General features: G+C 43.4%; 1 protein-coding gene across 2 annotated transcripts in view; it reads right to left on the reverse strand.

Annotated features, from left to right (window-relative positions):
* Positions 1 to 13,379, reverse strand: part of vps13a (vacuolar protein sorting 13 homolog A) — a 238,157-nt gene that overhangs the window by 105,015 nt on the left and 119,763 nt on the right. For both annotated transcript variants that reach the window (XM_060931353.1, XM_060931352.1), the window contains exons 33-38: positions 10,940 to 11,247; positions 10,695 to 10,842; positions 10,460 to 10,601; positions 2,504 to 2,628; positions 758 to 927; positions 422 to 648 (exon numbers count right to left, since the gene is read on the reverse strand). In XM_060931353.1, coding sequence (XP_060787336.1) covers positions 422 to 648; positions 758 to 927; positions 2,504 to 2,628; positions 10,460 to 10,601; positions 10,695 to 10,842; positions 10,940 to 11,247 — 1,120 coding nt within the window. The remainder of the gene's footprint in view (positions 1 to 421; positions 649 to 757; positions 928 to 2,503; positions 2,629 to 10,459; positions 10,602 to 10,694; positions 10,843 to 10,939; positions 11,248 to 13,379) is intronic.

Consider the following 13,379-nt stretch of genomic DNA (forward strand, 5'->3'; position numbering starts at 1 on the left):
CATCGGCATTACATTTTTGTCCGGCTTAGTGAGATACATATGCGTACCAAACGGCATGCCAGTACTGCAAACTATATGGCAACCAGGCACCTTAATGCGGGAGGCCAAAATCACAACGACTTAGGGGGCGCTATAGAGGCCCTGAGCCCCGGCCAAGTTTGGGCTTTTGGTTCTGAGTAGCGGTGGCAATTCTCGGAAGTGGTGCCAAATTTCGTGCGTTTTCGCCCATGGCAAGCGCCCCGAAAATGGCCCAACAGCGGAGAAAAATAAAGAAGAAGAAGACGGAAGAATAATAATAGTGAACTCTTACAAGAACAATAGGGCCTTCGCCCATAGGGCTCGGGCCCTAATTAGACCTGGTGAATAATTTGGCTTTCGTCGTCAGGCCTTCTCAATGATGAGGATTCTTTGCAGAACTCACCCGAGTCTTTCGTGGACGTGGATGCTGGTTTGCTGCTCTTGGAGTGGTTGGAGAAGCCCTGATTCATGGCTTTCAGAAAGACATCAACCACTGTGAGCAGGAACTCCATGCTGGCGCAGAGATAAAGATCCTGAACTAAGGTGTCGAGGGTGGTGCCATCCCGGCCCTGGCGATAGTTCACCTCCACCATGACGTTCTTCTCCGCGCCCTTTCGCATTGCCATCATCCTGACTCGCACAAACGTTAGACTTGGATTACGAGAAGGCTGATCTGGCATTATATTATTTGCATTGGAAAGTAACGTGCATATTTATTTATTTATTCATGACCTCTGACCTGGAAGTGATCATGTTGACCCTCTTCCTTTTATCATCCAACAAGCATTCAGCGAGTTTGACAGAGGCTTTCATGGAGCTGTCTGAGAACATGTGCACTACAGTGGAGATGGTGCCCAGGGTGAACTCCGCCAGCTTCAGCTGTTCATCATGGGAGTCCAACAATGCAGTCTGAACACACACAGAGAGAGAGAGAGAGAGAGAGGTTTCAGATTTTAATATTTAAAGTGCTGATGACACGAACATGACTCTATGCAATTTCTTAAATAAACTATACAACATGGCAAACATGTTAGATTTCTGTTATAATTACGTGAAAAGCAGCTGTTGTTACGTGTATATCCAACTTTTAATTGCACAGCGCAAGAAAACTGGGTCCGTGGCTCGCGGCCATGTTGTGACGTCAGCGGAAGAACACGCTGCGGTTCACTGGCTGTTCTACTCTGGTTCTACTCAATGGAAATGGCGCATGAAAACGCCGGTGAACTCTCTAGTGCTAGCTCTTCCTCTTCTGGGAGTCTAGAATTGTGTTGATCTCTTCCGAACAGAATCTATGATAGCCTACCCTCTTTACCCTTTGCCTCTCGTTGCTAGGCGGCAGTTACATGAAAGCCGCAAGCTTTCACAAGCAAATACATGACTGATATCACGCCGACTTTATGATTACATTTATGATTCATGCAGAATCTATAGCTCTACGTACCTTTATCTTATGTCGTTTCACAACACATGTTCTGACAGGAGGACTGTCTTTGGATCCGGCATAGCTACTAGTAGACCCCCTCCGGAATACTGGCAGTGTTGCCAGATTGGGAGGTTTCCCGCCCAGTGGGGCGGTTTCAAGTGCATTTTGGTGGGTTTTGAACATATTTTGGGCTGGAAAACTGGTGCCAGATACTGCTGACGTTTTCCAGCCCAAAATATGTTCAAAACCCACCAAAATGCACTTGAAACCGCCCAACTGGGCGGGAAACCTCCCAATCTGGCAACACTGTGTAGGCACTGCTGATGGTAGTAACACACGTTTGTGCTGAACTGAACACCCAAGAGATTCTTTTAAGCTGGGAAGGGTGTCAAAACAATCCAAATCGAAGTGTTCAGAGCACAGGACGGATGCTGGTGAGGGCTCCCACTTGTCACGAGTGCGCCTGACTTGCTTCACCCACTTCGCATGAAGCTCGGGATCTCTGGGAAACTTGAATAAACTTACCCCATCCTTGTGGGTTTTGGAGCAAAAGCCGGCAACAGAACGCGAAGGCATAACTAATATATATATATATATATATATATATATATATATATATATATATATATATAAAATAATGTCTAATAAAAATACTAATAATGATAAACTGAACACCTGCCGCATCAACAACAATAAACTGGTAAGTTAGGAGGAAGGTTCTTTCGCTGACGTCATATAGCTCCTCCTCCTCTTTCGTCTCCTGGGTGCTGCAGCCCCGTCAAATTTGCCCAAATAGCCGCGTTTTTTATCATAACTTGTAAAATAGGCGCCTTCGTGAATTAATATATGGATCATCGGGAATTACTTTTTATGTTATAAAACATCGCCAAAGATGTCAAAAACGTGTCATCAGCACTTTAAGAAGGCATGTTATACTTCTAGAAGCATCTCTACAAATGTAGCATCGGCCAGTTATGAGCTTACAGTTACAGTGTACGTCTTCACCTTTACGTCTATAATTTCTACAACATGTGGCACAATTCCCAGAGACTGCGTTGTTACCTCACTTCCACTTGAGCTGTAGAGAACAAGAGTCATTGAATCAAACTTGAAGTGGAGTTTTAGTGTGCTTTTCAGTTTGGCGGTTTTCTGTCCCTCCACCACTGCTGCAGTTACCACTGTGGTTCCTAATGGGCAATTTAAAAAAAAAAAAAACACACACACACACACACACACACACACACACACACACACACCAGAAATTGTAATTCACTTGTAGAACCTCTTCACATTTGTTATTCAAGTCCCCCAAAATTTCCAAACATGGTTATAATGAAAGCTTCTCCTACATTTGCTGAAGAAACATGAAGGTGAAAATCTTGATGGAAATGAGTAAAGAGCAACTGGTACTGTGTCACAATTACATAAAGCAGGAAACATGATCCAGTATGCAACAGTCAGTGCGTTTACATGCACATAGAGAAAATCGAATTTCTGCCGTAGCTCGACTGAAATCGAAGTTCTAAATGCCATGGAAACGCCTTAGCTCGGCTGAAATCGAACCGAACTGGATTTCTCGTAATCGAGCTACGCGACCTAGATTATGCGATTGTAGCCGAGCTACTTGGTGCATGTAAACCCTATCGAGCTACGTAGTCGAGCTACTTACTTCAGCACTGCCCCTTCCGGAAGTGACGAGTGACGAGACCACAAGCGGGAAACACGACAGCCTCGGTCGGCATGACAACAGTAGTAGTAACGAGCAGCAGAAGAGAACACGGAACTGATAACTTTGTTTATACTCTTGAATAGCTCTTCTTCATGGTGACAACCGGAAGTGTACCAACACGATGGGGCGTGTAGCGCCACCTGTGGCTCGGGTGCACAATGTACCTCACACAATAGCTCGATTTCCTTGTGTGCATGTAGGACTGGATTTCTCTGGCACCCCTGCTGGGACCCTTAGCTCGATTACCGACAGCAGCTCGATTTGGATGTGCATGTAAACGCACTGACTGGAGCCCATGCAAACACTGGTTTACTTGGGGAGGGGTGGTTGCTGTGGCTGAATTCAGAGAAACCAGATTTAAGAAAGAAAGAAAGAAAAAAAGGAGAAAAAAGAAAGCAAGAAAAAAGAAAGGAGAGAAAGCAAGAGAAAAAAGAAAGAAAAGAGAAAAAAAACTTCATTCATCACACACTTGTGAAATTCCTCTCTGCATTTAACCCATCTGAAGCAGTGAACACACACACACACACACACACACACACACACACACACACACACACACACACACACACACAAATCCTAAAACTTGACTTGTGATTGATTTATATACAAAAGAGAAACATTTCAGTTCAGGAAGGTTTTCAGAACTACAGCGGGGAAAAGGAGGAGGAGTATTGAACGCGTCGACATTTTTCTCAGTAAATCGCTCTGATGGGGCTATGGACATGAAGTTTTCACCAGATGTCGGGAACAACCCAAGGAATTCACACAACCAAAGAAATCAAACCGTACATGTCCGTAAATTAAGTGTAATAAAATGGAATGACGCAGGGAATAAGTGTTGAACACATGAAGAAAAAGAGGCGCAAAACAGCATAGAAAGCCAAGAAACCAATCCTGCCCCCCCCCCATCAGTGCAAACTAATATCAGCTGGTTTAGTCCTAACTGACAGCCTATCAAAAGATTTCTCCTTACCAAGGGGTCACACAAGAAGCATCTCATGATGGGTAAAAGCAAAGCACTCTCTCAAAAAACCTTGCTGCACAACATGCTGATGGCATTGGTTACAGATGCATTTCTAAACTTCTGAATGTTCCAGTGAGCGTCGTTGGGGCCGTTATCTGAAAGTGGAAAGAACTTCACCATAAACCAGCCGCGACCAGGTGCTCCTTGCAAAATTTTTGACCGAGGAGTCCAAAGAATAATCAGAAGAGTTGTCCAAGAGCCAAGGAGCACTCATGGAGAGCTTCAGAAAGACCTGGAATTAGCAGGTACAGTTGTTTCAAAGAACACAAGTAGTAAAGCATGCTCACTGCGCAAGACTCCATTGCTGAAGAAAAAGCATGCTGAAGCTCGTTTAAAGTTTGCTGCACAACATTTGGGCCAGCCTATGAAATACTGGGAGAATATAGTCTGGGGGGCGGCACGGTGGTGTAGTGGTTAGCGCTGTCACCTCACAGCAAGAAGGTCCGGGTTCGAGCCCCGTGGCCGGCGAGGGCCTTTCTGTGTGGAGTTTGCATGTTCTCCCCGTGTCCGCGTGGGTTTCCTCCGGGTGCTCCGGTTTCCCCCAAAGACATGCAGGTTAGGTTAACTGGTGACTCTAAATTGACCGTAGGTGTGAATGAGAGTGTGAATGGTTGTCTGTGTCTATGTGTCAGCCCTGTGATGACCTGGCAACTTGTCCAGGGTGTACCCCGCCTTTCGCCCGTAGTCAGCTGGGATAGGCTCCAGCTTGCCTGCGACCCTGTAGAACAGGATAAAGCAGCTAGAGATAATGAGATGAGATGAGAACATAGTCTGGTCAGATGAGACCAAAATTGAACTCTTTGGATGTCCACCATGTTCGGAGGAGAAGTGGCACTGCACATCAGCCCAAAAACACCATACCAACAGTGACGTTTGGAAGTGGAATCATCACGGTGTTGGGGCTGTTTTTCAGTATATGGTACTGACAGACTTCATATAATTGAAGGAAGGATGAATGGAGAAATGTACCGAGACGTTCTTGATAAGTATCTGCTGCCATCTACCAGGATGCTGAAGATGAAACGAGGGTGGACATTTCAGCAAGACAATGATCCCAAACACACAGCTAAGGAAACTCTCAGTTGGTTTAGAAAATAAAGCTGCTAGAACGGCCCAGTCAACCACCAGACTTTAATCCGATTGAAAATCTATGGAAAGAACTGAAGATCAGAGTTCATAGAAGAGGCCCCTGGAACCTTCAAGATTTGAAGACACTTTGTGTGGAAGAACGGGGCAAAAATCACACCTGAGCAATGCATGTGAATAGTTTCTCCATACAAGAGGCGTCTTGAAGCCGTCATTACCAGCAATGGCTTTTCTACTAAGCAGCGACCGCCCCCCCCCAAAAAAAAATTATGTTGGGAGGGCTGTGCCGCCCCCTCCCAAGTTACGATGGGAGTCCTTTGACTATATACAAAGAAGAAACGGAGAGAGTAGTGTGAATAAACAGCCCGCCTTTGTTTTCCCTTATTAAATCCCGCTGCATCCCTTCGTACTGTACATTGGTAGCACCCATTCGCACCAAAACCGATGCAAATTAGCCCGGCCCTGACATCACCGATTGCCTCCGCTTTACTGGATTTTCCTTATTTGGCTTTATCACTTTTAGTAGACGAGCTGATTTAATATTCTGTGGACTAATTAACCCGTTGCTGTGGCAACTCTCTAGACATGTCTGGTCTCCTTGGGTACTCACGCCACAGCGGGGACCCTGTGACAGCAAGGCTATGACGGTGTCGCTACATTTGTATCTGACTGATAACTCATGTCCTGTCCGGATAACTAGACAGCATTCACGAGACGTACAAGCAGTTTTGGGCGCCCATGAATTCGCTTGCTGCCCGACCACTCACTGAAAATCAGTATGAAGGAGTTTCAGGGCGTATTCACACCTACGTTGTTTGGTCCGGACCAAACAAACCAAATTTCCCTTGGTCCGGACCTTTTGGGTTGGTCTGAATACAAACCACCGAACTCTGGTCCGGACCAAACAAGCGGACCGAGACCGAGCTGCAAGGTCGGACTCGGTCCGGACCAAAGGAACCCCGGTGCGGATCTTTTGGAAGTGTGAAAGCAGACCGGACCTAATCCGACAGTTTTGCTTTTTTGTACCTCGGGAGCTTCCGTCGTTTGTCGAGCATTATGGGAAACAGAGTCTTGACACTCCACCACAAAGCGCAAACACTGTTTCGGTTGTCAAGGGAACCTTACAACAGTCGTTCAGTCATTCAGACCAGTGGCAGGCTCGACTACAGAGTACAAAAAATGAGTAGGGGCAAACGTGGGCCGAGGAAGAAACGCGTACCCTTGTGGATATATGGGCAGATGTCCACATATCTGAGCTTTTGGAGAGAACACACAAAAATGCCGACGTGTTTGCTGTATTCAGTGAGAAAATGAAGGAGAAGGGGTTCACGCGCTCCCCAGAACAATGTCGGCTAAAAGTGAAGAAACTCCGTCAGACCTACATTAAAATCAGGGACATTCTTTCAAAAAAGTGGCGGTACTAGCGACGCAAAAAAGAAATTCATCTATTACGATGACCTGGATACTATTCTGGGGTCAAAATATAATTGAGGCGTGGCTTTGTTGACAGATTTTGGTCCGCTTACTAAAATGTACAGTGTGAAAGCGAACCGCACCAAAATGAAAAAATAAAAAAACAAACATTTGGTTCGGACCAAAGCAAGTGAACTATCGAACTATCCTGGTCTGAATACACCCTCAGACAAACATCCATTGCAAACTTTTTGGGCTCGACAAAGGCACCGAAGTTGCTTGATGATAACGAGGCAAGTTTTCAGTATAAATTTAACATCCCAAGTCTAATTTCGCAAACCAAGAAATGAATGACTGTTTACTTGCACTGAAGACTAAAGGAAAGACTGTTATACGTGATCTTGCTTTCTACCACATAGCTGAGCAGGTATAGACCTTTTTCAGTCACGTGACCTTCGTAAACGCGACCACCATTCTGGACATGTAGCGGACTTCGGCTCGAATCGGTTTGAATGCGAGGAAGGCGACAAATGGAGAACATACAAGAAAAAGGAGCGAGATGCAGAAAACACCTTCGCTATCCAGCGACGTAGGGCATTTACAGGGCGAGCAGAGGGAGAGGTATTTGCAAAAATTGAGGTTAGCAGGCTTAGAGAACGACGTTTACCTGCTTCCACCAGGATTGTTCACTGACGTACGGAAGTACATGAAGCCCTCGTCTTTACCTGACTTCGGCCCACATGATCTGTATACCTATGTCGTTAAAAACCCATCGCCATACACAGGTATTGATCTGAAAACTTGTTTGAACACTTATTTGTAGACAGTGCTTAATTTGTAAAGTGGGAGGTCCCAGAGCGCAGAGGATGAGCGGCTCCGGTGCAGAAAAAAGAGGGGGAGAGGGGGGCGCGGCGCTGCGCTTCTGGGCATGTTTTGTAATAACACTGCAAATTAAGTTCATCTGCAGATATTTTGTGGATGTCGTTTCATGAGAGAAATCACCAACAAGACATATCAAAATCAGACATTAACACTAAATAAACTTGCATTTTTTTATTTATTTATTTTTTTTTGTTACATAGTCAAAAGAGGTGTCGGATCACCGGATCCAGTGTAAAAAGCTGCCGGAGCCAACGCCCGAGGTTCCGGAGCGCGCTCCGGCTTGCTCCCCCTCAAATTAAGCGCTGTTTGTAGGACACTGCCTCTGATCTGTCCTACAGTCTACCAACAGCAAAGGAACACAACGCTAGCTAATGTCGTTAGCTAATAGCTACTACAGAAGAACAAAGAGGTTACAATGGGTTATTTTAGCCTATTTGGTTACACACTCACCGCCACAGAATGTTAACAGCAATGTAATGCCTTTTCTGGCTAATTTTATTCGTCTTACCTCCAACAAAGTGGTCACTGCACAAGCGCTGGTATGCCGAGGGCTGCCAATCTTTCTTGTTTATGGTCGCTATCCATCTACCGGGATCCGATAAAATGATAACCCTTGCCTTGTTTGTTGATGGTTACTACATCCAGGGGCACAACAATATAGTGGCATGATGGAAGTCTTGCTGAAAATAAACACTTTCTTTGCTGCCGTTCCTCAATGCTGGCTGTGGTAAACCACTGGTAGTACATGTCCAAAATGGCGGCCGCGTTTGTCGTGACGTCACGTGAAAAGGGTCCATAATATAACTATTAGCCGTTTCATTCAACAAGAACACGGAGGACAAATTTTCTCATGTTTTGTTTGTGTGGGTGGGGGAATCCATGAGAAAACTAAGGAATGTAGTTTTTCCAATTTACCGATACAGCCCCATATGTCATTCATACATGCTTTAATATCGCAGTTTTGATTTGAAAAATATGCAACAAACAGAAATTTTTTTTTTTTTTTAAATATTTCACTCGCATCCGATCTGGGGTCACGACTGGTCATTACCAGTCAGCTGGATTTCCTGGGAGCTGCCAACAATCCTTGAAGGATCGAGAATATATTACTTTCACGGGCTTATTCCTAGGTCAAAACAGGATTGCTGAGAGATGTGATCGGTTTTTAAGTATTATTACGCGTTTATTCTAATTTTCCAAGGCTTTTTGACCTAATCATTGAAATATTTGACGAGCACTGTGTGAAGGTTTGTCATGATACGTGTTGACAGCAACCCATGTTAAGAGGGTGTTATCCTCTCAACGATACCAAGCAGACGTAATTACATTATAGTATCATTGGTTCGGTTTCATCTCATCTCATTATCTGTTCTACAGGGTTGCAGACAAGCTGGAGCCTATCCCAGCTGACTACGGGCGAAAGGCGGGGTACACCCTGGACAAGTCGCCAGGTCATCACAGGGCTGACACATAGACACAGACAACCATTCACACTCACATTCACACCTACGCTCAATTTAGAGTCACCAGTTAACCTAACCTGCATGTCTTTGGACTGTGGGGGAAACCAGAGCACCCGGAGGAAACCCACGTGGACACGGGGAGAACATGCAAACTCCACACAGAAAGGCCCTCGCCGGCCACGGGGCTTGAACCCGGACCTTCTTGCTGTGAGGCGACGGCGCTAACCACTACACCACCGTGCCGCCCGGTTTTGTTTCATATAGAAAAAAATAAATAAATTACATGGACGAAATGTCTCTATTAAAAGTACATTAAAGGGCACATCAAGGGTAAATTCAATTTTTTTTTACCTTGCGCAATACCAGAAAAATTCAGTCGAAATAAAGCCATTTGAGGCGAATTGGTCCGCCTCTGAAAAAACTTGGCATTTGGATTTCCTGGGAAACACTGATTTTCGTGACGTCGCGTGCGGGACGCCTCCTTCTGAATCCTACGTCAGCGCTGGTTTGTTTATGAGAAATTGACCTGGTGGTTTTCTGCAAATTTCTTCAACGTTATCGTGTAATTATTAAAATGGTTAACAGATGTATCGTAGGAGGGTGTAGCAACACCAATCTTGATGGGATTAGTACTCATCGTTTCCCAAAAGACCGGACAATGAGAGAGAAATGGGAGCGCTTGGTGTACACAGGCTGTGCACTGAAACCGTGCAAAGCTCGCGCAGCCTGCTGGCGCTTCCGCAGGTAACGTCACGAATCTGGCTCCAGACTCCCTTGGGATTTTTCCAGACGCGTTTTGTTATTTTATTTTTTTTTCTGCTGTAGACAGATGGCCTTGTGCAAAATTACCCTTCTGGAAGAGTGTGTAAAGGGATATTCATTAAAAAAAAAAAAAATTGGTCCAGAATATGCACTTTAAACTTCGCTTTACTCCACCAAAATTTGCCTCTTAAAATGCGGGAAATAGCGTTTTAGACAGTTAAAAATTCCAAAATTGCCCAGGGCTGGCATGCCCCCGGACCGCCCTAGATTTGGTGCGCCTTCAGCGAGTGACACGTTGCCGCCGCCCCCAAATCCAAAACTTCCTGCCGCTGCCTCTGCTCAGTATTAAATAAATTTCAGTAAGCGTGTTCAATACTTATTCCCTGCGTCATTCCACTTAATTTATGGACATATACATGTTTTGATTCCTTTGTGTGAATTACTTGGGTTGTTCCTGACATCTGGTGAACATTTCATGTCAATAGTCCCATCAGAAATATATTATTTACTAAGAAAAAATTAAAAAATAAAGTTGATGCGTTCAATACTTATTTTCCCCACTGTATATAGTTTAAAAAAAAAAAGTGAAATTTCATCCTGGGTTTTCCCAGATTGTCGTGCATTTCCTGCAACAAATCGTTTGTAAGGTGTGGGTGTACCTCCAGATTCCTGGGAGTCTTTGGTAGACACAACATCTGCCTTATCAGAACTTTTAGGAGCAGGAACTGCATCAGAAGTCTCGGACAGGTTCTCATTCAGAGTCCTCAAAACCACGGTTAGGTCCTCCTGACTCAGGATCAGCTACGGTGCAAGCACGTGCGGACAGAAAATTTAGACAATATATGGTCACGAATACAATGCAGTGGCTTTCTTTATAAGCGAGCACACACTTACACTCATGGGCTTGAGGTGTGCGTTGATCTGGTTGTCAGGGATGCTGTGATACCAGGAGGCAGAGAGATTGCGCTTGATAGACAGGTCCATGTTTACAGGCTTCAGTAACTGAATCTCGCTCTGGAACTGGCCGTCCTTAAACGTGGTTCTGAGTGCACAAATTTAAAAGTCCAGTTTTGAGCCACATGAATCAATTCGGTCAGTTTTATTCATTCATTCATTCAACACATGAACCAGCTCTGTACCTGTACATCTTCAGCTCACTCAGACCCACACTCATGACGTCCAGGATGGGAGGAATCTTAGTGTGCGTTTTCGAGGGCACGATCTCAAAGTGGTTCTTGACCGTCACCAAACCCAAGTCAGCCACGATGACGTTAGTGGAAACGGAGGATTGTGGGAGGAAAACGACTGGAGCTTTGACGTTCACGTTGAGTGAAATTCGAGTGCTTTTCTCGGCAAGCTCCAACACCCCCGTGGCTGCTTTCTCTGCTGCATGTACTGTGACCTCTGCTAGAGCTTCTTTAGCTTCCTGGAAGTTATTGATGAAGGCCTGGAGTGGAACCAGCGAGAGAATAATAATAATAATAATAATAATAATAATTTAACTACTTATATTGTGCCTGTTACATAAAAATGCTCACAGGCGCATTACAATATCGGAAAAATGTCAAGTATGAAAATCTAATTACATTCTATGAATATTTATAAATCTTCCATTCTTAGTGAACAATAACTAACTGATAATAAATTACGAAATCATCACTATATTTGATAATAAAACGAAAAACAACATTATAATTTTAAAACCTAAATGAAGACAAAAGCTCTATAATATTCTATCGCTTAGCAGTTATACGCCTCTTTAAATAGATGGGTTTTCAGGAGGCGTTTAAATGTATTTAAAAATTGTCTGTAGCTCTTATTTCTATTGGAAGAGTGTTCCAAAGTTCTGGTGCCGCAATTATAAATGTGCGGTCACCTAGAGTTTTCAGACTTTTAAAACTAGGTTGCTTTAACAGAAGCGTATCTGAAGTAGATCTCAAATTATATCTAGTAATTGTCTTAAATTCTATAAGTTCAGATAAATACAAAGGAGAAAGACCATTCACAATTTTGTAAACTAGTAGTAAAATCTTAAACTGGATGCGATAACTAATCGGAAGCCAGTGAAGCCTAAATAAAAAAGCGTGAGAGCGAGAGATATACAATGACTATGCATTAGGGTGCATCAGTTGCCCTCGCTTTCATAAAATCTGATGCGTTTTTGTTTGGGTGTTCCTTTTCACCAATAAAGACATCCTGTAAAATTTTTGACCATATTCAAAAGTCTAATGGTGGCACCATGAGGTTCATTTTTTTGCCAAAAAACGCTTATTTTATGTTTTCGCGTAAGGTTTGAATCACAATGTTGGACTCCATTTATTGATTTCTTGTGAGCCAGAGATCATGTTAAGAACCTTTGCAAGGGATTGAGAAGCATTAATGTGATTCATAATACATTTGTATTGTTTAAAAGTACCGTATTTTCTGGACTATAAGCCGCTACTTTTTTCCTAGGTTTTGAACCATGCGGCTTATACAAAGGTGCGGCTATTCTGTGGATTTTTCTTCCACCGCTAGGGGCGCTCTAACCGGAAGTAGAATCAAAAATAAGATAGACGAAAAATCAATGCAAAGAAGAATTAGCAGATCTTTAGCAGATAGAACACGCACGACAAATTACTAACTGGTAATTATTTTCAAATCCAGCCAAGATGATTAAAGTGACTTGTGGTTTCAAACACAGGAGAAATGAAGGTAAATAAATACCGGTTATTTTCTCTTGGTTCTGTTCCGTTTTAATCAGCAAAGTTGCTGCCGTGTTAAAAGGCACTGTTCGGAAAGAATCTGTTCAGGTACATACATGTACATTTACAGTACAAAATCGTTCTGTACATGCAGTAAATATCTAATTTTTCAACATAGATATCTGCGGCTTATAGCCCGGTGCGGCTTGTATATCTTAATTTTTTTTTTAAAAATAGAGCGGATGCGGCTTATATACAGGTGCGCTCTATAGTCCAGAAAATACGGTAGTTGAACAATGATTCAATGAACAGCTAAAACTCAAACTGTGCTTGATAATATATTTAGAATATGTACTAAAAATGTGTATCTAAGATATTTGGTGTACTATATAACGGGGGTGGGCAAACTTTTTGGCTCAGGGGCCACATTGACTTTTGAAATTTGCCAGGCGGGCTGGGCCGACACCAAATTCATACATATCGAACATAAACCGGAAAAGCTTTAGTGTTATTGTAAGGCCTTCACTGACCGAGACCCAAATGCAGATCAGATTGACATTTATTTTAGTTCTCAGTCAACAAAGGCAGAGCAGAAAAATGCTTGCAGTTCAATAGATTGGCACATAAAACAATATATACACATAAAAACAAACAGCAGCACTACAGCAGCCACCCACGACAACCAAAATTACTAAGAGTTATACTTTTTATATTATTATGTCTGTAAACACGTGACTACCATCTTATTACAGCTCCAACGTAGTTTTAAAAAAAGTGTTAATACTCACATTCACTCAGCAACCGGTGAGCTGTATTCGTCCGTGCTTGCGCTGACTGGTTGTTAGCATAATTAGCATGCTTGGAGGAAAAGTGCCGTTTGATGTTATATTCCTTT

This window comes from Neoarius graeffei, chromosome 10, assembly GCF_027579695.1.
Source record: "Neoarius graeffei isolate fNeoGra1 chromosome 10, fNeoGra1.pri, whole genome shotgun sequence".
In the NCBI taxonomy this organism is placed as follows: domain Eukaryota; kingdom Metazoa; phylum Chordata; class Actinopteri; order Siluriformes; family Ariidae; genus Neoarius; species Neoarius graeffei.